This window comes from Denticeps clupeoides, chromosome 7, assembly GCF_900700375.1.
Source record: "Denticeps clupeoides chromosome 7, fDenClu1.1, whole genome shotgun sequence".
Classification (NCBI taxonomy): domain Eukaryota; kingdom Metazoa; phylum Chordata; class Actinopteri; order Clupeiformes; family Denticipitidae; genus Denticeps; species Denticeps clupeoides.
The window spans coordinates 13,752,948-13,780,541 of record NC_041713.1 but is presented as its reverse complement, the minus strand read 5'-3'; the positions used below and the strand labels follow the sequence as shown (position 1 = coordinate 13,780,541).

General features: G+C 44.0%; 1 protein-coding gene across 1 annotated transcript; it reads right to left on the bottom strand.

Moving 5' to 3' along the window:
- Positions 1 to 193: 193 nt before the first annotated feature.
- nubp1 (nucleotide binding protein 1 (MinD homolog, E. coli)) lies at positions 194 to 16,922 on the bottom strand. The gene is made up of 11 exons (XM_028986199.1): positions 16,876 to 16,922; positions 16,403 to 16,507; positions 15,957 to 16,090; positions 10,322 to 10,390; positions 10,090 to 10,122; positions 9,294 to 9,384; positions 6,923 to 7,077; positions 5,831 to 5,941; positions 2,774 to 2,876; positions 1,665 to 1,748; positions 194 to 515 (listed from the first exon to the last, which is right to left on the bottom strand). Exons 1-11 carry the CDS (start codon positions 16,904 to 16,906, stop codon positions 466 to 468), a joined length of 966 nt encoding a protein of 321 aa, XP_028842032.1. The 5' UTR covers positions 16,907 to 16,922; the 3' UTR covers positions 194 to 465.
- Between the last annotated feature and the right edge of the window lie 10,672 nt (positions 16,923 to 27,594).

Below are 27,594 nucleotides of genomic sequence, written 5' to 3'. Positions count from 1 at the left end.
TGCGATGCAATTTACATTTGCAAATTCATGTTCAATCTAGAGGAACCTAGGAAAACCATTTGAGCCTCGGTCTCTTTCTTCTACTGTGACCACATTCACTATATGAAAAATATATAACAGATTATACATAAGTTGCATTGTTCCCAGACCTCAGCATGTATTTTGTTGTTGACACTAACTTACAAACAAAGAATGAACAAATAATGCAATTTATTATTTATGCATCTGATTAAATATGAATCAATATATAAATACACATTGTTTGCAATTCAATGGTGGAATTAAAGTTTTCCTAGAAGTTTACTAGAAATGTGGGCTTTGGTGTTAAAAAAGGAAACTAACCAAGACAGAGAAATGGTGTTTTGTGTTCTGACAGTCATACTCATTATAGACAAATCATTGTAGTCATTTTATTGGATCCACTCCACACTCTCTGTGACACAACCCAGGCCAGTGAAGCAAGCTTTAAGAGTTTTCTGCAGGTATACAACTTGATGAACAGTATTCCTTGATACCTGCAAAAAAAGGAAGGATATTTTGAAGGATACTTTAAATGTACATTCTGAAAATGTTACGTTTTAGTTAAAGTTGCTATGTATGCAAGGGCATTTTTAAGAGGAAGCGGTCTCTAAGTTCTAATATCTTTAGCTTTTGACATACACAGGCTCTTACGAATCCGCAAGTTCTGTTTTCGAATGAAAAAAGAAGAAAGGAATGTATCTTTGGATGTCTCTCACATCCACATCCAGCTTCTAGTACAACATTAACCCTTTTCACACTGAGCACTGACTAGAGCTGTGAGAAAAAGAATAACTCGTCAACTATAAAGTTAAAGTTTTGGACCTTCACAAATTTACCTTCACAAAGTTATCACAAATTATACATGAAAATGGAGGACGTGCTTTAAGCTCTTGTTTAGACATCCTGAACATCGTGGTAGCCCGGCTGGGTTATAAAAAGTATTTATGTGTATGGAATACAAGGCCAACTAAATGAGGAAATTCTGTCTTAAAAACAATGAACAATAAGATTTCCTCAAATCCATAATAACAGTTTGACAAAGTAGGTTAGGTTAGTCCATTCACCCCAGCTCTATGACAACATGAGTGAGGTATCTCACGAATGTTTGTAAGAGAACAATAATGCGTAAACTGATTTAATTTTATATGTTAGATTTTAACTTACGAGGCTTAAGTCCACAAGCAGTGGTTGAGATTGACTATACATAAAATTTTATGTCTGTCAATGTGCTTTATTGGCAACTATGCAACATTATTCTTTAGAAGATCTTGGAGAGACCATAAAATGATAAAATAAACATGTACACTGTTTTGATCAGTGATGAACAAAACATTGATCCTCGTATTTACAGTTCTAGATGCAAAGTGAGCATCTTGGGAAAGGAGGTGGTACATAAGACTGCGTATAAAAATTGTGAATTTGGTTGTGTGACTGTGTGTGGCTGTAAATGACTTCTGTCTTTTTAGGTAAGACATTAAATGCAGGTTTAATTAACAGGTTATTTTACCTGCAGACTGATGTGTCACAGCTTTTTACATATAAGCTTTGTGCAGCAGCCTCATGCACTCATGAATAATCTACTCAACCAACCAGACTGGTTGCATGGTGAGTTTTGGTGCAGGCTGCACGAAGGTCACACTTACTCTTCACAATGCCCTGGTAGGCCAGGGCTGCGGCAGAGTCTGGGACTTCACTGAGAAATGACTTTCCCTCATCGCAGTTTTTTCCTTAAAAGAAAAAAAAGGAAAAAAAAAACACAAATCTTTTCAGAAAGCAGAAGTTGCATGATGTCTTTTTTAACTCTTCTGCAGCCAATTGTGTCAAACAAGGACAATAGCTTCTATTCATACTCATGCACACATTCAAAACCGATGATATTAAAGCACGACGAAAACCACAACGGCAACAGCAACATGAAACTTGCTCCCAGAGGAGCTTATAAAGGTCACACCCTAATCATGCCCATACTGATCTGGTATTCCCCGTCTGCCTTGTGCTCACCTGTCCCTGCCAGGGAGCTTTTGCTTTCACTTCACCAATGGGCCATAACATTATGCCCACCCGCCTCATACTGACAGGTCCCTTTTTTGATACCAAACAACATTTATGACCTAGCATTCACATGAATGGCAGGACGTGGTCCGATTGTGATGTGCCCATTGTTGCCGCTTTTGTCGGTGGACACGAGTTAGCATGGACAACACAATTTGGCCCTTGCTAAAGTCACTCAAATAGTTGTGAGACAATAAAGGCGTGGTAGTAGCCTAGTGGGTAACACACTTGCCTATGAACCAGAAGACCCGGGTTCGAATCCCACTCACTACCATTGTGTCCCTGAGCAAGACACTTAACCCTAAATTGCTCCAGGGGGACTGTCCCTTGTAACTACTGATTGTAAGTCGCTCTGGATAAGGGCATCTGATAAATGCTGTAAATGTAAATGTAAATGTTCCAAGTAGATGCAGCATATCTGTCGACCTGGTCAATTCAGGTGAACTGTTTGTGAAACCAATGGTTGTGACAAGACCGGTTTGGTCACACCAGATCGGTAGGTGCTCTGGAATTTTCACCAGGGATGGGCATTTCAATGATCACTTATCTCGCTGTTATGAGAAGAAAAAAAATGATGGCATTTGGCAGACACCCAAGCGGCAATCGCCCGCTCACTCGTTCACTCGCTCTCCAAACTGCTAAATTCTAACCAGGGTGGCAGCTGCTGGGTGCAATCGGTACAACGAAGAGTGTACAGTACCTATCCGTGGGTCCAGGGGGACTTTGCCCAGAAGTGGAAGACCAAGTTCCTCACACATGCGCTCTGCTCCACCTGTAGTTGGTGGGAAAATCTGGGAGGTGTTCTGTCAAAGAGAAGAGAACGTACCTGCAGTCTCATCAAATGCCATTTTGTGTACATGAAACAAAAGTGGAGTGTAGGGTGCAACCACATAAATCCAGCACACTGTGGAGAACCAAGGAAGAGTCATTTTTTTATTTTTGATACATTACTTCAGCAGGAGATATTTGAGTCACTCTGAATTCAGGACAGGGCTGTTTACACCCTCCGACTCCCACCTGCATCAGTCTGCACTGAGTTTTGTTCCTTCTCTTGACACTGCACTCCTTCATTAAGCATCCCTATAATTTTACCAATTAACTGGATGTAATCAAGAAATAACTACAAGAGCATTAGTTACCAGAGTGTATTGTTTGCTCATAAAAAGCGTTAAAGAGGATTGATTCGTTTTATATAATGAGTAATAGATTATTAATTATCCTAATAATTAACTGTAGAGTAATTGCCTATAAAGGTTTGCTTTTACAATGGAAAGGCGTATTCTCAAAAGCTAATTTCCGTCAACATGTTTTTCATGCATTCATTTATTCCTTTTAGATTTTATGAGATTTTTTTTGGCTGAGATGCCAGATGCCACAAGCATCCCTCCCTCCCACCGGTATTTGAACCACCCCACATCCCATTCCCCCAAAGACAACCTCCCTGTAATCCTGCGTGGTAAGGATCCTCGAATGACACTGCAGCGTGCTGAGGAAATTTGCAACGGTGTTAGAAGAAATGACATGAGTTAGAAGAAATGAGTTTTTGATGTAGTGAGTGCTAACTAAATTATTCCATGCTAACTAAAGTACTTAAAATACAGCAAATAGTGTCTTCAGGTGTGATGCACCACTACAAATTCTTGCTGCTTATACATCAGTTGGATCCTTGCCAGTGGAACCAGGTCCCATGATTGAGTTTCAGTCATTGTGAGGAGGAAGTATACAGAAGTTCCATGAACAAAGTGGCTCACAGTAATGTTAAAAAAAACGATTCTCCAATACTAATCAATACTAAAGGTTAGGATCGTTTTCAATTGGCACTGGTGTTGATACTTAAAATCCAGTTTTGCATCTGCCGGATCATGGAAATCTCTAGCAGTGGGGCAGTCGTTGGCCTAGCATGTAAGGAAACTGACCCGTAATCAGTTAGCATGGAACAACATCACTCTGAATTATACAGGGGGAAACATTGTCCGGTTATTTTCTAAACAGGAAGGTTTTCAGTTTGCGTTTGAAGATCTTTAATGATCCAGCTGTGCAGACATCTAGTGGAAATTCAGTCCAAAACAGCAGAGTCTAGATGAATGCTTTGATAGTACCTTGAGAAATGGTCGAGCAGTGAACAGCTGGTTGGATTGGGTGAAATGATGAGTTCTCATGAGGATCTCATCTAATGTCAGGGTAGATACAATGAGGAGGATGGGGAATCCTGGGTATTAACTACAGGTGGATCTGTGGTAAATGACTGGAAAGGAAGTCCTCTGCAATTACTGAGGCTTGAGCGTGAGGGGTTGGTGGAAAAGATGTGTAATTTGCAGGGATCCTTGATGCATGAGTCCAATTCCTTTTTGTAAAAGTTTGTTTTTGAAGAAGTTACTTCAAATTGAAAATTATTAAGAAGATTGTTGATAAGTCAAAGTCTAATTTCCTTTCTGCTGCTCGCAGCACCCTCTGAAAAAGACAGGAGGACTGGAGCATGTCTTGTGGAAGACTGAAGTCTCCAAATGAATGGGGCTTCAATGGGGGATTTACTAAGAAAAGTGTCTAGTGATCTGTAGATTGACTGGGGAAGTAATACTGAGGTGTAAAAGAGACAATGGTGTGAAGCCCCAGGCTCTGGATAGCATGATACCAGCTGTATCCTCCTGTAGCGGATCGACCTTTAATTTATAAGCCTAAGACCGGCCTCTCAACTCTCTCTTCAATCAGTGACAACAAGTACTTGTTTATAATAGTAGAATACGAATAGTCTAGCCTTAAGCACTAATAATAACAGCAACAACAATTACTATTAGTCTTAATAGTAATAGTTCTAACCACACCTCAATAACCATACTTTTTATTAACAATTTCAGTCTGGGTTCCGATGGTTCACCTAATATCTCTGAAGCCACACATAGCTTATTCAATTTAAACCCCACTCTTCAATTTTGTTTCCTGTTTCTGCAGGTGTGCCCCAGGGTTCAGCATTAGGACCTATTTCATTCACATCCACAACCTTGCTCCTCCTTATCTGTGGTACATGCTTCATATAACCAAACCTTCCCGCTGTCTCAGATCTTCTTCTGCCACTCATCTTATTGTTCCTTCTGCCCGTGCTTTCACGATGGGGAACAGATCTCTGATCCTCGGCTCTGGAAGTCATTTCCTCCAGTCATTACAATTTAGATTCTCTTTACGCCTCAAATCACACAGAATTACTTGCTCAAATACATATTTTAACTGGTGTCAAATCATGCTTATTGATCCACTATTTTAAATAACTGTTTTGTTTTTTCTTTGTGTAATATGACCTAGGGTTTTAGAAAGGTGTTTGGAAATAAAATGTATGATTATTATTGTGTTCCCAAGGAAGACACCAAACCCTAAGTTGCTACAGGGGGACTGCCCTGTAAGGTAGTCTGACTGTAAGGTAGTCTAGATAAGGCTGCCTGCTACATGCATTGAGTGTAAAATGTTTCAATGTCATTTACTATTCAATGGTCTAGTCAGCAGTGTCTTGATGAACCATTTCCAGTCTGAGTATGTCGGCAGCCAGTAGACCCTTCTGAGAGTAGTAGAATGAATGGTTTTTGGAGGCCAGAGACAATGTGTAGTTAATGTAGAATCCAATTTTAAAATGAGTTGCGACAATCTTTGGTGGCCATTAAATGTTTTTATGTGAGCATGAAAGAATGCCTCCTGGGATTGGCTCATATTTATATTGTTGCCGTAGGATCTTTCTATTTAAAAGTAGTAGAGGGGTGATCAGTCTTACCTTGCACTTTGGGCACTCAAAGCCGCTCATGTTCTCCACCACCCCAATGACAGGCAAGTTCACTTTCTGACAGAAACGGATCTCCTTCCTCACATCCTGCAGCGATACTTCCTATGGAGAGAGAGGACCAACACTAGAACAAACCAGATGCACAACTACAGTTCTGACATTTCAATGACTCATTTATTACTACAAATTTAGTTGGTTTGGCTTCCACACACTTCTAAACAGCGAAGAGGAAAACAGTGAAGATGTGCCATATGCTTTTTTAGGTTAAGTGTTTTGCTCAGGGAGACACTGCTAGTAAGTGGGGTTTGAGGTGAGTCTTGTTTAGGTGAGTGTGTAACCTACTAGGCTACCACCACCCTACTATGAGCATCACAGTAATGTCACATTTCATGCACGTATATGTACCTCTCACAAGTGTGAATTTGAAACTTTTTCCTTCAGATGATAATTGGATTTCCTTCGACTGCCAATGTCATATCATCATGTTAGTGGGCATAGCGGGCAAAGTTTAGGCCTCAGTGCAAATAATATCTTTAAATATATTTAAAAACTGATTCAAGGCCTTATGGGCACCAGCCTTAGATGAGAGGTAAGTGCCATACCCATGCGACCTACAAGCACAGTCTGTGAAATATTCATCTGAAACTGATAGCCAAAAGGAAGTGAAAATCTGGCTTGCTGCCCTGTTACCTTGAGATTACTTTTTTGTTCGTTTTTTTACAGTTCATAATACACCGCTTGTACATTTAATGTGGGCCATTGATCCCAAGGCAGGCAGAGTAAGACAGAACTGATCCAAGAGCGTAAAAGGAGGAATCAAACACTCATGGACTCCACGTGCTATTTCTGCAGGCTCTCCATTGTGAGATTCCTCTGTTTACTGGAATGCAATCTATGTGGAACTCTGATAACAGATTGATTACTGAATATGTCAGGCTGCAGGTAGGAGGTGGGAGAGAATAACAGCTCAGTAGGTTCAGGAAGTAAAGTCTGTTTGGCAAAATGTTTTTTTGGATTGTGGAGATTACTGCACAGGTTCATTTTTCAGATGTTTTGTTCTTTTGATATGTGCCGTGTACGAACCTGTGGGGTTGTTATAATCACAGCGCCATCGATGCGGGCCGCGCTAAGGTATTGGACGACTGACAAGTGCTCGTCTGATGTGCCAGGGGGCGTGTCTACTATCAGGTAGTCAAGTTCACCCCAGTCCACGTCCCGCAGAAACTGCTTGATCATCCCTGTGAACAACAAGGCTGCTGCTTCACATTCACATCCTCAGATAAAAATCCTCAACCTCATGAAAAAAGATCATTGTATAGCAGTAAAATATGTCTTCTGTTTTTTTTTTTTACCATTAAAGGGTTGTAGTAGCCTGGTGGGTAACACACTCGCCTATGAACCAGAAGACCAAGGTTCACTTACTACCATTGTGTCCCTGAACAAGACACTTAACTCTAAGTTGCTCCAGGGGGGGACTGTCCCTGTAACTACTGATTGTAAGTCGTTCTGGATAAGGGTGTCTGATAGATGCTGTAAATGCAAATGTAAACCAAATCTGAATTATTATAAAACTAGTTAAGGACTAGTTTTCAGGCTTTGACAGTGGTGTGTTTTGGAACAGATTGCAAGGCCTGAACCTGACGTCCTGTCTCACATTTTACCACAAGAAGAAATAAGTACAGTGTTCCATCACCACACATTTTATTTTTACATTTGACATGTTATTGCTCTTTTACAGAGCGACTTACAATCAGTAGTGAAAGGGACAACTTACGTTACATGTCTTGCTCAGGGACACAGTGGTGGTTAGTGGGATTTGACCTGTGACTTTCTTCTGGTTCATAGATGAGTTTATTAGTTTCTAGGCTATCCTGTAGACATTATACATGGTGATGTTTGTCAGTTGTTCTGAATTGTTAGCAGAAGATTTCCTCTCCCCAACTGGACCAGAACAGGACTTCTCTGTCAACTGGATTATTCAAGCCACAAGCCAGGTTGGTCCAATAAAAACACTCCTTACCTAAACACATGATGGTGATCTTAAAATAAGTCTTCACCTAGCCTTCAACATGAAGACCTGTAGACGTTTGTGTGCTTACACTGTAGATGCATAAGCAAACCTTGAGAAAAACTCATACACACTGGGTGTGCACACAAAGTGCCGGCACATTACCGGTTAACAGAAGAGCCCAAGACAAATAAAACATGTTGGGTGGAAGAACATTTAACCGGGTATAACACTGAATGGAGGAAGCAACAACTGCTCGTTGACGTGAATAAACCATAACAGGGAAATGAAACCATACTGGCTAAATAAAAATTGACCTGAGAGCAGAGTGAAATGCCATAGATGATAGAGTTAATGGAGTAATGGCTAAACGATGAGGATTGCATGTACATTATGGGAAATTATCTGTAAATTTGTGCAACGACAATCAAGAAATTCTATTCAATAACTGATATTATGGTTATGTGTCTCATTGTCTTGTTTACTTGGTATATTTTGAACTCATTGTATGCTTTTCACCCACAAAAATCTTCCTTTCCTCACCCTATGAGACAAGTACAACACTCTGTCTGAAGAATTTGGGATACTCTGTAAAATAGAAATAGTGATTTGAAAGTCTCACAGATCATGCTGCCCACTGCTCACCAAGGGTGATGGTTAAAAGCACATTTTGCTGTGTCGCCGTGTTTTACAATGACAATCACTTCACTTTCACTAATCTCTCACTACCTCAGACTGTTATCATGTCATATTTCTACTACTACCATTATTATTATCATAGTAGTTCATATACTATATACTATCCATACACTGATATATTGTCATATTGCTGCTTGCTACTTGCCTGCCTGGTTCGTCAAGTTTGTCTCAACCTACACTATATCATGGGTCAGTGCACAATGTCCTTTGTCATGTTTTTCTGTTGTGTTTTATTCCATTTCCATATTATTTTTGCACACTGTGAATGCCTGAAGCTTTGCTATATTGTCTCTCTGTGTACCTGTACTTTCACATATGCTGGGTTTAATCAAATACTTGAAGAAGCTGTACTAACAAAGAGGCTCATGTACACTCTCCTCTCATTGATGACCAAACCATAACTCACAATTTTTGACATTGTTGTTTTGGTATTGGTTTGAGAAAAGTTACATCCCTTTTTCTCCTTACATTTATTTTTGATACCAATTCCGACAGGACAGAATAAATAATCAAATGGAAGAAATATAAAAATACAGGCAGAAGAGAAGTCAATATATTAATTCGTAAATTATTAATTGCCATTTCCGTGACAAACAAAAAACAATTTTCATTGAGACTTACATTTAACTGATACGCAAAAAAAGATCTTTAAAGTGAATGTGGTTTTGTGTACAAACTAAATAACACTGTTCCAGAGTCAAAGGTGTGACATTGATACTTATTTGTCCTCGCAAGGTGACAACTAACCATTCTTCTTGGGCCCCCTCCAGATGACAGCATCATCAGGACTTCCCAGCAGGAAGCCAATCGACATGACGGCCAGGTTGTCCTCCACATACTGCAGCATAGACACAATCAACGGTTTTAGTGTGTGCCAGCCTCTCAAATTCAGAATGAGTTCTGCATTTACAGATGAGTTCATGTTTAGACCTTCTAAAAATATGATCGTGACTGTATTGGTGTGGTTTTAACACCCCTCCCCTACTAAACGAAACTGATTCACAAACCCGAAATCTGCCACGATCTGCAAGAACATACAAGGTTAGTGTTGTCTACCGCAAATACAACCAAGAAAAGTAAAGTACAAAAATTACAGCGCTATAATCCTTTAGCACAACATTTGCAAATGAACATTTGAACATGAACAAATTTGAACATGAACAAATGAACTTTTGAGAACAGTTTTTGTAGTAATGGTAAAAGCTGTTCCAGAGCATGCTTTTGTTTGTTATATGGAAACTGGAGTACTATACAAAAGATTTAAACAGAGAACGAACACAATACTTCCTCAAAAGGAAGGGGTAGCAAAGACAGCCATTTCAGTCAGTGTGACCTTGCTCTTGACATCAGTGGAAAAGCATAATACTTCAATTTATTCATGATCAATTTATTTTATGAGATAGTATTTTAAATCCCTGATATTGGTGTTTTCATTAGTTCCTGTTCTATTTGCCACTAGGGGGCGATATGAAACATGCAACTATAATACCTCCATTTCAGAATGGAGGGAGGAAGGGCGGAGAAGTATAATTTTCACACTCACCACAGGAGACCAACCAGAGCCACTCTGATGAACCTGTTAATCAGAAACACAATTTCCATCATCTCACACATGTTTACAACCATATTGTAAAGAATCTCTACATTTCAGCTCCATTAGGACGTGGCCACAATGTGCGTCTGTCCCTTTATAAATTGCGTGGCTGATTCAGGTGCAATTAAAGCTTTTATAACAATATTATATGACAGTTGTGAGGCTTCAGACGCTAATATACCTGCTCACCCTCCACACCCATGATCTTTGGAACAGAAGGGCCACAGATGTCCACATCGAGCAGAGCAACCTGGGAGGGCGGAGATAAAAAAAAAAGGCATGGAGCTTAGCATGATTCAACGGAGGAAACTGAGGGGTTGTCACAAACCCCTGCAACCACAAGACTGCAGTGGTGAGCCATGGAAGAACAAAAGAGGCACTGCAGACCAGCAGGCTTTCACACTGACTGCCCCCTAATGTAAGACAGCTGCACTGCAGGCTGTCTGGTGCCTTCAGAACCTCTGTGGATTCCAGAACATGTAGAGAAACCTCTGCAAGAATACTTCCCAATTTTATGAGGTGCGGCAAGCGGCAAGAATGGAAGGAAACACCGTCTTTCAGCCTTACAAGAGGAGAGAAATAAATCATTTCAGCACCTTCTATGAGCAGTTTCTCAACAGCACAGGAGAGGAGGTTTAATCAGCTCCTGACAGCGGCAACTGGTGTAGTATGGGTAAAGCGAGCATATGAGTCTATCTCAGTATATTAGCCCGTGTGGTTTAATTTAATTTTACTCCATATTAGCCCTTGTGTGTATATATAGAGAGAATCAAATGCCGAGCAAATTCAGAGGCACAATAAGATCATACAAAGAGCCCTCTCATCGTTCTCCATGACAATGAACTTCCCATGAGTCCGCCACAGAAGCATGCCTTTCAGATGACACCGATTAGCCACATATCACTCACGGGGCCTTTCTGCAGCAGCTGTTTCAGGAATCAACATCAGAGGAAGCCTCCTCCTCACAGGGCGAGGCAGGGAGCGGCAAGTCACACCGCTGGTCAGCAGGCTGATGGGAAATCCAGATGACCCAGAAAAACATCAGCTACAACCTTGTCATCATTACCACCAACATCTTTATTCTAATGGTCAACACTGTGCTGCGCTGTGTGTGTCTACTGAACAAGTGGACCATGAATCAATCCCTGAGGGACTTGGCATGTTAAATGTCACTTGTCCAAAAATCATTTGTTATGTCAGGTTGGGGACGCACGACTCAATCAAGAAGCTTTACTGTGAGTGATAAAACAGAAACAAGGAAAAGAACAAAAGCTCCAGGCTATGGAGGTCTCTGGCCTGAGAGAAAAAAAGGGATTTTCCAGACAGGGTTAGAGATACAGTACGTGCAGTTTTGGATCTCCCACTTCACCGTCCGGAAACGCTGGGTTCATGAGAGGTGGGGTCAGACAGAGGCTGTCAATAGGTGGGAAGGGGGAGCATTCCTCACTGGAGCGCTAAGCCTCTCCACCTTCCTGCCAATCCCAGGAACAACAAATCAGCAAGGGAGAGCAACTTGCAGCCAGCAACGAATCAAAAACTTTCCTTTCAGCATCCTCCCAACAAGGAAGGGTCTGGTGTCTGGCCATCCCAATCTGGTCCTTGACCATTTTTAAGATGCTTCCAGAACATCAACTTCTAGAAACGACTGTTGTTCACCTAAACTGCTGAGGCTGATATGCATGCTGATAAATATGGTGCGACAGTGGCCATACAGACCAGCTGTATGTTCCCATTCATCTCACCAGAACAACTCCCTACAACCACTGCAGGCAGCCAAATGTTTTTCCCCCTGGACATTTCACCCCCGCTAACATTCCTAAAACGTTTCTTTATACATAAGACTAGACTGAACTCTGTTTTATTACTAAAGGGTGAGGCCACAAAGCAGCACAATTTGAATAGGAAGAGAAGAAGTCCTTTAAACTTGTTTCATGCACTTTATTTGTTCACCTAAAAGCATGCCAAAGAAATGTACGCCACAGGTCGAAAACCTAGCACTCCGGCACCAATATTACTAGCAGATTGAGTCAGAAGAAGGCTTTAATGCTGGTGAGCAGGCCAGCCAGTGTTCAGTTGACCTGAACCCACCATATAATGGCAGAAACACTCAATATCTGCCTGTGAGAAAGAAGAATTACAGCTGCTAATGTGCTTTAAAGATCAACTCCCAATGGAAGGGTCAACCCTTGTAATGAAAACCTCCCCTTCCATCAAAGTCACCTCTAATAAAAGAGACGAGTGCGTTACAGACTCGTTCGTAAGTTGAAGGAGAGGTTTTAAATTCAGCTTTGAATACGCTGCTGTTTAATAAGAGAACTCCAACATGTAAACCATTCGCAGGCAAGACAGAATCATTATTACATTTTTAAAATTACTTTTCACTATAACCATCTACAAGGAATAATTACTCAACTGCGTATCTTTAAAATATACCATTTCATTGGCTGAAGATTCTCAGTAAAATGAATAAGGGTTGCACTGTACAATGAATGCATGTTTCATTTTTGTATACAGCAATCTGAACCTACTACTGTGATGGTGATATGTTTGCCTCCTTTGGATGACTATCAAATAGAGGCATGGCCCAATGCATTGTTTTCAGTATGTGCATGATCTCACATTATCTTAGTATACAAAAGGGGGCTAATTCTTCACAGAAAAGAATACAAATGACCAGGCCAAAAGGCAGAGTACTAGAACCCACAGAGGAGATGGAGACTCACAGTGCACCACACAGGGGATTTAATCTATCAATGTAAATTATGATCAAACATGTAACAGAGCCATTCAAAACTCAGCGGATAAACAGCCACAGCACATTAAAAATGGTCATGACAGTTCTCAGCATTTTACCTCCTGCGTATGCCATGTATCTGGTGAATAAGGAGAGGTCCGCTAAATCCAGTGCTAAACAGGAGATTGCATCGGAGCCACGGAGGGAACGGAATCAGCAGGGTCATGTGGGGATCAGTAACCTTGGCATAGACTTTAAGTAACACCCTCTTTGAGAAGAGTCATGTGTGCCCGACCACTCAAATCTATTTACTGCTCGGCCAACTTAATTATTTAAAAGAATTATAATAAAGTGCTTGTTTTGGCATTTTGAAGGGGTCTCACTGCCCTGACAGGAGGTCTAGCTGCGTTTCAGACACGCTGCCTGAAGTAAGTAGCGTGCCCTTTGAACTCCGGCGCCAAAAATAAACAGGAAGGCCTGCGTGGGGCCGGGCTGAAAGTGACTGAACGGCGTGATGGGAGGGCAGCCAACGTCAATGTTAAGCCTGAGACAGAAGTCCTCTCCTGCCTGCAGTCTCTGATGCAGGAGGGCACAGGAATACAAGGCAAAGAGAATTTCCAGCCCTCCCTATAGTCTTCCGAAGCCATTGCGAAGATCACGAGACAACACACTACACATTTACACAGACTTAATACAAAAAGTGAGACTGCATGAAGAATAAAAAAACTAATCTGGTTTTGTATCTTAAAAATTAATATTATAAAGATGCACGTGTCCTTTTTGTAATGCAAATTATTTTTATATACAAAGATCAGAAACCAAATGTGAGATTGTTTTTAAAGAATGTCATCAGACAAACACTTTTGATATCTTTTAATTCACATTATTTGCTGCTTCATTTGAAAGGCTACAGCTAAAATTGCACAGTAGGTGTGGGCTCAAGGTCTGAATATCAGCATGAAATAAGGATAAAAACCACCACACATCTTCAACACAGAAACAGCTTAATACATAAATGGTGAGGAGAATTTTTTTTTTTATACAAGACATTTTCCCCCTAACTTATCTTAGATGATACAATGTGAGTTAGTTGTGAACTGTGATGACTGGATTATATATGTATTGAAATATGCATGGGACTGGACTATTAAAATGATAAAAGACGTCTAAGAAAAGCACAATCCAACATATCGCCAGCAACCACAGGCCCACCGGGGGACTTTCATTTTAATACACTGTGACACAAATGACTGTCAGGGTGTCCAGAGCGGGATATGTACTGATATGACGCGACCTTAAGCGGCAGTGATGGTCAAGTGTCAGCCAGGTCAGCGGCTACGCCGGCGGGGCAGAACTGGACCAAATGGCCCAAAAATCCTCAGGCTGAATAGTCCATGGGGAGGGTTCAAGATAAATATTTACACTCCCTTCCTTCTCCGGACACTCCTCACAGCTGCTTATTTATGCAGCAGCAGGGTCCTCCAGACAAAGATGCCCATCGGGAAAAGGGCAGAATTGAGCAAGGTCACTTTAGCAAACTTAGAAGAACTTTAAAAGCAGGTTTTCACTTGTATACAGATACAGACACACATATTTATCATTTAAACTACAAACAGGACAATATTATGCATATATAACATTGTGGAACGAGTTTTATTTTTTTATTTTATAGATTTTTATGCACAATTAACATTTACAGTGCAATGGGGTCTGATTTCTGCACAATGGCAGTGAAATCTACTGTCAGTGTATTACATCTACGCAATGGTAAGCATTTAGATTCAGCTACAGGTGCCGGTCACTACAGGACACAACGTGCGAGGCTGGAGGGCAGCGAGCAGAGAGTCTGAAACTCCATTAGCTGAACTCTGTTAAACACTAGGCTGCAGACGAGGTATTCCAAATGCTGAAGTACCTGCCGGTGAGATTTAAATGGTTGGCAGGATGGTTGCAGATTATTCCGGCCCGGTCACTGGCGAGCGGCTCGCTGACAGCACTATTACAACTCCCACAGGCCGAGACCAGATCAATACAGCCCTCAGTACAGCTCAGATACATCGGGAGTAACCCATAAAATGCCATGATCATCTCAAACAACTGTGTGTCTGTGTGTGTGTGGTAGCCAGGCTACCATTACAACAGCAAAGTGTGCAGTGCACTTTATAAATGAGTGCTGAGTGATCATTGAAAATGAAGTACAAAGTTATTTCAATATCTCTACTGCTGAGACAAAAGCCCACAATGCAGCCTATTAATAAAAAGGAACAGAGTGAATCACCAGTGAACACTTTATTTCACAGCCATGTGAAAAAAGAAATTAAAAAGCTGCTTACTGGAGATAAAATGTATTTAATGTTCTCTTCAGTTTACTGATAGGTGATGGGTAATTCTCAGTGTTATCATCCAAACAACAAAGTCATCATTTGCTAAACGGCAGAAAAACTGGATATTGGATCAACAATTGTGAGAAATTCATTAAAATGGCAGCACTAAAATTTAAAAAATCTTTAATGACATTAAGATGATCCTTTATTAGTCCCACAAGTGGGAAATTTACAAGTATAGAAAAAAACTTTGATCTGATATTCACAGCAAATGTGATGTGCTGTGAAAAGTAAAAGTGAAGTGATTGTGATACACAGCAAGTACAGCATGGAAGGCATGGAACGTGCCCAGGGCATGGTGCTTTGCTCAGTGTCACCTTGGATTTTGGGATTTGAACTGGCAACCTGCTAGGCTAATCTTCAAACCTGTATTTCAGACAATATCCTCAAGGGGTCTCTGCAGGTATTGCAAAAGCAAACATTATCATCTTCACACTGTCACACTGTTATGAACAGCCCACCAGAGTCTACTTTTAATCCGTGTATCCTGAAGCCAAATGAATTTAGTCCATCAAGCCGCTGATTCAATCCCTGGTTAGTCCTCTTGTCCAGTTGACACTATAATTATGATGTGTCTCTAAAATTGCTATTTTGGCTGCCATCGATATCTGCATCATGCTGATCCTCAGTATTTGACATCGCTGCGTACTTGGCAGACCGATGCCTAGATTGGTTGCAATAGATGGTGTCAAACTTACCTCTGTGGACGCATCACTTGCAAGGGCATGTGCCAGGTTTGCACTGAAGGTGCTCTTCCCGACACCACCTTTCCCTGAGAGCACCACAATCTTGTGTTTCACAGTTGCCAGCTTCACCTTAATCTCCTCAATAGCTGTTGCAGATTGAAAGAGGAAATATTAATATTACATGTGTGAATCGCCTGGATGTAAAAGTAGGAAGATATGACTATAACTTTTTTTTAACATGAGGAATTTGGTTTCTTGCTCATGGATTAATTCTAGTCGTAGAATAAAAGATGGAATTCTCCATACAAAAATGCTTTTAGTCTAGGACAAGACTTAATCCAAACAGACCCATAATGTTTGTATAAAATCCCTGTCAATGATAATAATGCCCGTTATTTGCTCTCCATTTGAATAAAACACAGTTTGAACTAAATATCTTAACTAAAGAGAATTCTTACCAGGATCAGGAGCCTTTGCGGCACCAGACGCGCAGAGTGACTGGTTGGGACATCCCTGACAGGCAGATGTTTTACCAGCCTGTTCGCTGCTGGTTCCAGGACAATCTGAGACATGCACAATGCCATTCAAATCAAACCACGACCACTGTCATTACTCATTAAATGAATATGTTCAGAAATCCGTTATCATCCAATAATGTGGCACCGCCGAGTGATTTCATGGTGTAATTATGATATCGCAGATTTCCCGAGGATTCTGATATAATTAAATATTAAAACATGCAGGTGGATTGAGGCATTTCAAAGATCCTACTCCAACTTTACTCCACGTTGAACACACTGCACGGCTTTTAATCACAATGACATGCCCAATAATGGGGATGTTACAGTCAGTGCTGCGATTTCTGAGTTAAACGTGAAAAACTCAGACACTAAGCCAAAGCCGAAATGAAACTAAAACTAGTAAAACTCACGCTGCGGAGCATCGCTAGGCACGTCCGCCATCTTTCAAACGTGGGTGTCACATCTTTTACGGCTCGGCGTTCGCCTCAGTTCCATGTCGAAGGTTCCGCGTGATTAAAACGAACAGAAATGATCATTCTTATTGTATTTAATAATAAATTGTTGTTGTTAATTACAAGGATAGTTAGCAATATTGGCATTATCACAAATAATTTGTCTAGTGAAAGTCATTGTGAATCACGGAACACAACATGTTTGCTTTGCTCATTGGCTCCTCATTCGAACCGGCAACCTTCCAAATACGGGCCTGCTTCTTTACCCGCTAGGGCACCACTGTCCATTTGTAATTAACATTATTGTTTGACTATTAGTAGTGTTGTGAACATAATTATAATAAGTAGTAGTACCAGTGGAATGAAGTAAAGTTATAATGTGCCTGTAATCCAGTCACATTCCTTGTATGATGGATGAATGTTGGTTGAATTATCAGAATTGAAGGAACATACCCACCAGGCAGATTATAGCACTACACTTCGAAATTACATATGAGGGGTGGTTATAATAGGACAGAAGCCAGCCGATGAGTTGCTGAGGTATTCAGAGAGGACATAAAAAGACAGGAAAATAAGTTTTAACATGAAGAAGCAAAATAATGATTTGTTAATGTGTATAAAAAAAACATTTGAAACAGAATTAACAGCCAGAAAGGATGAGTACCATCTCTCTAATTGCTATGTGAGAAGTGAGTTTGGTATGGTGTGAACGGGTGTGGAACGATTCATGGTTGGACTACAGCTAGACTAGGCAGCTATGCCTAGCAAACTCTAGTTTGCTATTCGTGCAACATGAAGTGGCTATTTAACTGATGTAAGGTGGGAATTGTCCATGCAAATTAATCTTTACCATCATAAAACACTTAATTGCATAGTAATATGACAGTACTCTAAAAGACTGTTTTATGTGTAACCATCCCTGAGAGAAAAAAAGACAGGAAAGCATCAGATGAAAAAGGTCAGTTTATTGATTTCAGTTCCATCTGTAAAATAGCCACAAAATCATTTTTGTCAGCACTGGAGCTCATCCAAGGTGGGGTGGGCTGGGGTATCTCCAAAAACGCTGCCTTCATTTGTTTTTATAAAGACAACAGATATGGCTGTTTAGGTTCTGATGCACAGCATTTTGAGAACATTCCCAGAATTCCTTGCAGAAAACTGTAAAGGTAACACGACGGTTGTTGCTCCAGGTGCAGGAAGAGCCATTTTGAAAAATGGACATTGTTTATTCTTCCAAGCCCAAAGAAAGGGTGAAATGTGACACGCGCCCCGCCCCATTACCTCAAACTCTCAAGCGGTCAGGATATATTAGGGTAGGGCAGCTGTTGCTGAAAATGTTTCAGACTATGAAGGTAAATGATCACATGACCAAATTCGTGCATTTGTTTAGTTTTTTTTTTTTGAACGAGTTTCTGCATTGTGGATTTGCATATACGTTGTGACAGGACGTGGTGGACCACACCCACTAAGAGCTAAGTCAACGGAAGAGTTGATTTGTCAGACTTTAAGGCATAGAAAGAGACAGATTGCTGAGTAGAGGGAAACATGTTTTTTAGCGGTTAAGGAAGTGGCCCCGTAATCAGAAGGTTGCCGGATCAAATCCCGATCCGCCAAGGTGCTACTGAGCAAAGCACCGTCCCCACACACTGCTCCCCAGGCGCCTGTCATGGCTGCCCACTCAGGGTGATGGGATAAATGCAGAGGACAAATTTCACTGTGTGCACCGTGTGCTGTGCTGCTGTGTATCACATGTGACAATCACTTCACTTCACTTTATTTTACTGTGGTTCACTTCTGGTTACAAAGTAGAAAAATATCTCTGAACGGAGGCTGTGCTTGCAGACATTTGGCAGGAGATCGCGGTGTCCATAAAAAGGACATGAATCGTGCAGGATGAGGCCCTGGAGAGGTGTTTGGACGAGGGTGGTGTCGCTGGAGAGAGAGAAGCAATTTCCCAGGACTCATCAAAAATTAGCACGAGTGCCAAAATCGCCTCAGAAAAAAAGGCCCCTCATTCTTTTGATGTTCCCTTACAAATTTGGAATCTCCCAATTTCACTAAACGCAATTTTCAATGAGAGAAGCCATCTGATGAAACCATTAAGCCTCACTGTTTTCTAACTTTTCTATAATGTTGTCAACTTTGATTTTTTTTTTTTAAATAGGCCTTCATCCAGTTGACATAACAGGAGCGGCTGTGTTGTAGCTTCATAATGCCCAGCTTTCATCACCACGGTCTTCTCAGACTACAAAAATGTAGTCCGATGTCCTTAAATAGCCTGAGATATGACAATTGTGTGACCGTTGCAAACTAATTACTGGCAACGTTGTGTGGTTCTAAATGCTTTATATAGAAAGCCACACTTGCTGACAGGAATTGCATGCTGAAGACAGACACAGACAGAAAGTGAGAATCAAGTGAATGAAGGTTTTTTTTTTTTTAGGAAGTGTGACTCAGTTTTGGTGTTAACATATTGTGTGAATTTACGGCACTCACTGCTAGGATGGGGTTGTTATTTAGTGTAAAAGCTCGCAGATTACCTCATCCGTCGCCTGCTCAGACATTTACCCGGAGGGAAGTGAGAACGCAGATCTGTTATTACTGAATTTGCACGTCATACGCAACGCAAAACCTCAGGCGAAGCTGTCGCATGACTGCTCGTCCGGATAGGGATCATGTTCTCAGAACAGAAACCTTTCAATCCCACAGTAAGATGGTGAGCTCATGGACAGTTCCAGAGAAGGCCGAGAAGCTGCTGGACACCTCCACATTTACATTTACATTTACAGCATTTATCAGACGCCCTTATCCAGAGCGACTTACAATCAGTAGTTACAGGGACAGTCCCCCCTGGAGACACTCAGGGTTAAGTGTCTTGCTCAGGGACACAATGGTAGTAAGTGGGATTTGAACCCGGGTCTTCTGGTTCATAGGCGAGTGTGTTACCCACTAGGCTACTACCACCCCGCAGACATTAAAAAAGGACTTTGGTCATTTTGCAGATCCAAAAATGTCTGCCGTGTTAAGGTATTGTTGAAACGCACAGAAGCAGCATCCATCCCTAGAGGACGGTTGCTGGACTGTGATGCCTGATGTAGCCTTGTTGTTTTGAAGGGTGCCAGTGGGGATGCACGGTTCATGGCACAGACATGGCAAAGCTTGCTGTCGGACAGCTCGGTGCCAGGCTGACAGTGCCCTGAGAGACACGCGAAGTGCGAAGACACGAAGCTTTCCCCTGCCCTCGCTGTAGCCTTCAGCCCACATTACATGTTTCCTTTCGCTGCCACAGACAGGAAAGTGTGAGCTTTCCTCTTGCAGGGATTAAGTCATGCTCTGTGAGGCTGGAGCAGACCCCTCGCTGTGCAGTTTCACCTGCCAGAGTGATGCTCGCTGGAAATAGGACACTTTGTTCCACTTCCCCATTTGGAACTTCGTCAGTGTTTACTGAAGTTAATTGAAACTCTCAGCCAGTGAGTTCTGCAGAAAAAAAACAGGTTACTAGATATCTTCCATGTTCATCACATCCTCCTTCCCATTTACTCTGGAAACAGCATGTCTTCTACCCAAGAGTTCCAGGATGACAAATCGTCCTGGAACCACACATTTCCCACGAGGAACCACGAGGCATCTGTTCCTTCTGAGTAGAGGACTACTGTGGTGGCTGAGGTCACGAACCCTGGCAAAAGGCTTTCTCTTGGAAGGATTGAATTGTGCACATATACAGTAGAAGCTTGTGTCGTGGCCATGGAGAGTGTGCCAAGCTTTAATGCCCACAAATTTGTGCTACTGATATTCATAAAATTGAAGTCAATTACTGTAATTGTCCTAACGAGAAATATCAACCTCATCTGGATTATTAAGACCCAAGATGGCTCCCTGTAGAGTCAGTTGGAGCCCTTCCAGGAGTACTGGAGGTATGTTATTTATGTGCAAACAAGCTTTCACCACAAATTCCCTGATACAAAATTAGCCCAGAAGATGATCCTGCAATATATTGAGCATGGTTGTCAGGTCTGTGAGCTGACGGGGGAATGAAACGCAGCGGCAGGACATACTGGCAACGGGATTTTATTAATAATAACAACACAAACACGAATAAAACGGCACGAGGGCCAACAACAGGGGAAAAGGGGGCAGAACAGAAACAAACCCGCAGGCATGTGTGCGATTGCCAGAAGTCAAAAACCACACTACTCGTAAATTGCATGGTCCACGTAAAAATGAATGGCTGCTCAGCTGCTCAGACGCGCATTATAACCACCCTGCTGTCATGCAGATTGGTGCCAAGTGAGTCTCCAGCTGCTCAATGCTGCTAATTTTTTAAACACCTTATTAACACCTAATATTTTAGCATTGATGTAATGTCAATAAACAGTTTACAGCAGGTTTGATTGCTTTGTTTACATTATGTCAATGCTAAATTATTAGGTGTGTCACATTATTTCAATTTATTATTTCAAAGTTTAAAGTTTAGCCAGTGTTCACGTTTTACCGTGCAGCCATGAGCCAGACAGAGCACAAATGGAACAAGGTTCTCTTTTTCTTGAGTTTGATTCTTTGACAATAACAACTAGACGTTTGAGGATTACGTTAAATATTTTACCTCCCAAATGTGGTGAAAAACTCTTGTAAAATAAATGAATGATACAACAATCAGTAGGCTTGATTTGCTATACAGCAAAAATAATATTGAGTTACATCATAATAAAAAAAAATCAATATATTGTATATATTAATTTACCACATTTTATCGTTTAGTTTTTGGGCACCCATTGAGATGGCGAGATGGTGAGAGGTAAGGGAAGGTGGTCGTGAAACGAGGCAGAAGGGAGTGTTATAGATATCAGAATCAGCAACAGCATTGTCATCACCACACTCGGCCATAGAGATCTGATTCATCAACCACAGGCATGCAAATCACCACTAGACCATTTGCTTCAGCACAAGCAGACGGAGGACAGCACAATTTCTGTAAAAAAGAGAGAGTTACACCCCGCTTTTACTTCACTTTTGATCTTTTTTTTTTGGACTCTGTAAGAGACTTTGTGGACTAGAGCATCAGCAAGCTGGAGTTGTCCATCAGTCAGCACAGTTTCCACTGTACGGAGGAGAGAACCAGTACAATATCAGCACAAACCAATACGAATAAAAAAAACAACACTTACAGCACAGTTCTAACACACACTTCTATCCAACTGACACTTCTGATATTCGCCATGACAGTGATTTTGAAACAAATATATGGGGATTCTGCCCATGAGGAGAGACAGTTCCTCCACAGGAGGAGACACATTTCTTGTGGTGCAAATATCTTCACAGTTTGGAGTGGGTTTTACATTTTTTGGTTGTCATCTGGCTCCAGTGGTCAGACTGAACGAACACTTGAGTTATGAAAAAGCTGGCACAGATGTATTTTATTGAACCAAAAGAGTAGACTAAGAAAAAATAAGAATATAACTTGAACTAGAAGAACATAAACTTGCAGAGGCTGTCATAAAAAAAGCTACATGTTCAGGTGTTTATTAGAAAGAGTGCCCCTGGACAACACCTTTCTCCACAAAGCTTGACCAGGACCACAGAGAATTATTAAGCATGAATATGGATGCTGTTAGGGAGTCACTGTTTGAATAGAGCAATGCTACATGTGTACAATGCTACAAAAGCTTACTGGAACAGGAACTTTCTGTAAACATGTTCTGACTCAGCAGTCCACGCTGTATCCTCCACCACACCCTACCCTAAACCTGTCAATCAAGTCTCTTCCCTATCCGTTGAGTATTTTCTCAACAGGCTTCATGTGGAATAATGGCACAAAATGCAAAGCGTATCCACATGGCCTTGTTGGCAGTAGAAGGAAGTCTTGTAGTCCATTTCCCTCACGCGACACATGCAAATTCTGTCCGTTGAGAAAAAGTGCTCTGTTCCTGCAGAACAGCGCTGCTGTAAAGGTCATGTTCAGGCTTACCTTCACACATTCAGGTCATGATGTGAATGGCCCAGTAGGTTTCCAGTTTACCTAAGCGATCAGTCTTTCTGAAGGACCTCATGCCAGCCTGGCATTAATCTGCCTCAGGAGTTTTATAATGACACAGTAATTAAGAAGGTAGATTTCAAGCTCTGTCGCTTGACCATACACTTTCTGGTTAGTGATACTCCAGATGCAGGGCTGAAGCGTAGGTAAATAGGGAACTGAATGCCTTAAGACAGGATGTTTGGACCACACTGTTTTCATTTTCAGACAAACACCCTCAGAGAAGATGGGAGGGAGACACACTAAGTCACACACTGACAGATGAATAAAGTGTGTTCTAACATTTGAACATTTTGGGCACATCAACTGACATTTTCAGACCAGAAAAACTGCCCATGGACATTATTCTTCTATAACGGAATAACAAGCACCCCAAAACTCCTTTGTTTGGTTCAACATTGGCACCAGCTGCAGAGGTACATTTAAATCCAAGCTGAATAAATAGGAATCGTCTACTTTCAGAGAATATTTGCACAGATCAAGATGTCTTACTAGCAGAGATTTTCACTTTGCTTTAAGCAAATGCTTGGTGCCCTAAGGCAAAGAAAATTATTTAACATTTTAGTGCAAACAGATCCACTTTTAGCATTTCAAGGTTTTATTATAATTAGTACATTTGGGATGTTATGTGTTTCATGTGACACAAAAGACAAGACCCTCATCCTTCTATCCTAGCAAGGAATGTATGCATCCTGACCAATGCATTTTGTATGGGGTAATGACTTACATTACCACCCATAGCCATGAAGCAATCTAAGTCCAGATTGTTCTCCTCAGTGGTTCCTTGATTCTGTAGTGATCTACTAACAGCCAACAGGACAGGAGAACCATGCTCTTCAAGAATCTCTTGTAAACCTAACCCCTTTAAGAACCTTTTTTCTCCTGAACACCCCAAATGGCATTGTTCTGAAGATTGACTGTTCCTGAATGTTTTCAATGGACCCAAAGTTGGAGAACAGAATTAAAATAGAGCCTTTAATAACATAACCTGTAATATGATTGATTCAACGCATTCTTCTATACTGGGAGCACATAATGCTATAGAATGCAATAGATTTGTTACATGCATGTCAGGATTGCCTGCAGCTGGGCTCCACACCGGAACCCAATCCTGACGCCCCATAAATGCCGGAAGTTTCCGCCCGTTCGGGGTCGCTGGCATTTTCGTGGACTCTCTGCACGCACTTGACCTGGTTTAGTTTCATGTGTTTTTGAGTTCTGGCAATCGCCACACGCCTACGGGTTAGTTTATGTTCTTTATTTAAGTTAAATTCGTTTTCGGCCACCGCGCCAGTCTTTATTTGTATTTCTTTGTTTATTGTTAATAAAACCCGTTCCCAGCATGTCAGACCTCTGCGCTTCCTTCCCCCGTAAGTCCGTAGACGTGACAGAATGCCAGCGACCCACCCAAAAGCGCAGAGGTAAAAAACAGAGGAGAAGAAACGCCGCGAAGGACGCAGCCCGGCGCGGCGAACGCGGACGGCAGGGGAGAGACGCGCCGCCCGTTCTGGTGGAGCGTTTTCTCCCCGAGAAGCCGTGGTACGCGGCGCCGCGTGATGACGTCACCCCCGGGAAACTCCGCGAAACCCGGAAGCGACAACGTCGGCGGGTGAGTGGGCGGAGCGAGGACGTTGGCGTCGGCAGCAGCGAGGAAGTGACGTGGGCAGCGAGCGCAGTAGATGCGACCCCCACGATCTTCGCCATGTCGAGCCAAGAACTCTGCGCTCTGCTGGCAAGGCTCCCCGTGGACTGGGACGACACGGACGACGACGAGAGCACGGGAGACGAGAGTTGGGCTCCGTCCATCGCACCAGTCTGCGATCGTCGCAAGGTCCGTGGGGACCCACGTCACTTCCAGGGGGGTGAGAAGCGACAACAACGGCGGCGTCCCTCCAGCGAGGGGATGGGCAGCCTCCAGCCCGAATGGCCAGAGTACTGTCCCTGGGAGTTAATCGCACCCTGGGTCCAGGATGTCCGCAGGGTGGACGACCCTCGGAGTCACAGGTGGGAGGACACGGATGACGAAAGCGACAATGACGTGGATTTTCGTTGGGCAGTCGGGGCCGGGATGGCTCCACCCAGCGCGCGCGTCCGAGATTGTCGCGACATCCGTGAAGATCCACGTGACTTCCGAGGGTATGAGGTCGACACGGACCAACACGAGGATGACGCCGATTGGGCAGTCGGTGCCGGGATGGCTCCGCCCATCGTGCCCGTCCATTGCGAGGTCCGTGGAAACCCACGTCAGTCCCAGAGGTGCGACAACAGTGAGGAGGAGGACAGCGATGCGGGCGTAAGCTGGTGGAACAGGGCGACAGGAGGTCGCCAACCAGCAACTGCACTGTCGGAACTGCCTCACAGGGAAGATGCCCTCCCAGTTCCAGTCGCCGACCCGCCTTCCCTCTGCTCGGACGTTCCCCAGCTGAACGGCAGCGCATCACCAGCGCCCCTGCATGCTGGAGAAGACGTCCACCACCCCCCACGCCACACGCCCACCACCATCTCCAGCGACGCTGCCTGGCAGCAGGGAGAGACCGACAGGAGTTTTCGGGACTTCCAGCAGAGACTGAGGGCGGAGTTTGATCGGCCAGAGCCTGAGCCAGGGATCGAACTCTGCCCCTCCACCACATCCAGCGCCAGTCAGGATCCGGGGCAAGAAGACCAAGCACTGGCGGGCGACGAGAAGGTCGCGCCTCCCGAGATTCTGACTGTGCCCCCTGAGGAGGTCCCGGAGAGCTCAGAGAGGGAACCAGACGACCCTCTCTTCTGTCTGTCTCTGTCTGTGTGTGTGTGCGTGGCATATGTGTCCGTATGTCGCCCCCACTTCCCCTCTTTGTGTCCACCAGATGGTGACCCAGCAGCAGAGCCGAACCCCAGGGAGGGAGTTCCCAACCTGACTGCACCGGTCCAAGGCGAGGTGGACGAGCCCCAAGGTACCCCTAAGTCCAGCCGGGGGGGGTGCTCCCCCAAAGAATTTTTTGGGGGGGTGCAGTTCGGGTTTGGGACTCCTCCTGAGGGGAGGGGAGGTGGGGAAGCGATGGAGCTGGGTCCTCCGGTAGCCAGTGAGGAGGGCGGGCCAGGCATGGGCCTGCGTCTGCCTCCAGAGGGGTGGAGCGCCATAGAGCCCCCGGGTAGGCATGAGGACCCAGCTGGGACAGACAGGAAGAGGGCCTGCTTGTCCCAACGGACGCAGAAGGGGCTAGCCGGATGGTCTGGCAATGCCCCCCCCTTGGCACCAGGGCCGTGCAGCGAGAGGGGCTGCATAGTCCCAGAAGGCACCAGCCTGGGGTGCCTGGAACAGTCGCCGGAGGCTCTGGGACAATCTCCCTGCGCGGTGCAGGGGGTGACACAAGACGTGTCAGAGGGGACATGTGGAGACAGGGCCCACATGTACCCAGATGGATCGGCCCTGATTATTGTGTGCAGGTACGGGAGTCCGGGGCCGCCAGGCGGGACCACGCCGGGGAGCCAGGCCGAGGGTCCGGGGCCGCCATGCGGGACCACGCCGGGGAGCCAGGCCGAGGGTCCGGGGCCGCCATGCGGGACCACGCCGGGGAGCCAGGCCGAGGGTCCGGGGCCGCCAAGCGGGACCACGCCGGGGAGCCAGGCCGAGGGTCCGGGGCCGCCAAGCGGGACCACGCCGGGGAGCCAGGCCGAGGGTCCGGGGCCGCCAAGCGGGACCACGCCGGGGAGCCAGGCCGAGGGACCGGGGCCGCCAGGCCTGACCACGCCGGGGAGCCAGCCCGAGGGACCGGGGCCGCCAGGCCTGACCACGCCGGGGAGCCAGCCCGAGGGACCGGGGCCGCCAGGCCTGACCACGCCGGGGAGCCAGCCCGAGGGACCGGGGCCGCCAGGCCTGACCACGCCGGGGAGCCAGCCCGAGGGACCGGGGCCGCCACGCCTGACCACGCCGGGGAGCCAGCCCGAGGGACCGGGGCCGCCACGCCTGACCACGCCGGGGAGCCAGCCCGAGGGACCGGGTCCTCCAAGGGGAGGATACAGCAGGGCAGGAGCCCTGTGGTTGCCGCCATCCGCCCCGCCGCCTCCACTGATGGTACTGTTGGGGCTCTGAGGACGTAGCCCTTGGAGGGGGGGCTCTGTCAGGATTGCCTGCAGCTGGGCTCCACACCGGAACCCAATCCTGACGCCCCATAAATGCCGGAAGTTTCCGCCCGTTCGGGGTCGCTGGCATTTTCGTGGACTCTCTGCACGCACTTGACCTGGTTTAGTTTCATGTGTTTTTGAGTTCTGGCAATCGCCACACGCCTACGGGTTAGTTTATGTTCTTTATTTAAGTTAAATTCGTTTTCGGCCACCGCGCCAGTCTTTATTTGTATTTCTTTGTTTATTGTTAATAAAACCCCGTTCCCAGCATGTCAGACCTCTGCGCTTCCTTCCCCCGTAAGTCCGTAGACGTGACAATGCACTATAATTTAGTAAATTGTATGGCTATCAATTGTAAAACACGTGTACATGCAAATCATTACTGACATTTTTTTACATTCCAGTTAATGTGGACAAAGGTCATCAAGCCATTGGCAGTCAGTCCTGATATTCATCTAAGGAATTAATGGTGCAATGTTGTGCTGAGGCTCAAAACTAACATTTAGAAAGGCATACAGTACACTATTTTCCTCAGCATGTTT

Excerpts from the sequence above, each read along its gene's own strand:
- nubp1 (XM_028986199.1), bottom strand. The coding sequence starts at position 16,906 with ATGGCGGACGTGCCTAGCGATGCTCCGCAGC. Across the intron at positions 2,877-5,830 it reads TTGAGTGCCCAAAGTGCAAG|AACACCTCCCAGATTTTCCC; the intron begins GTAAGACTGATC and ends TCTCTTTGACAG. Across the intron at positions 1,749-2,773 it reads CCCCCTGGACCCACGGATAG|GAAAAAACTGCGATGAGGGA; the intron begins GTACTGTACACT and ends TTTTCTTTTAAG.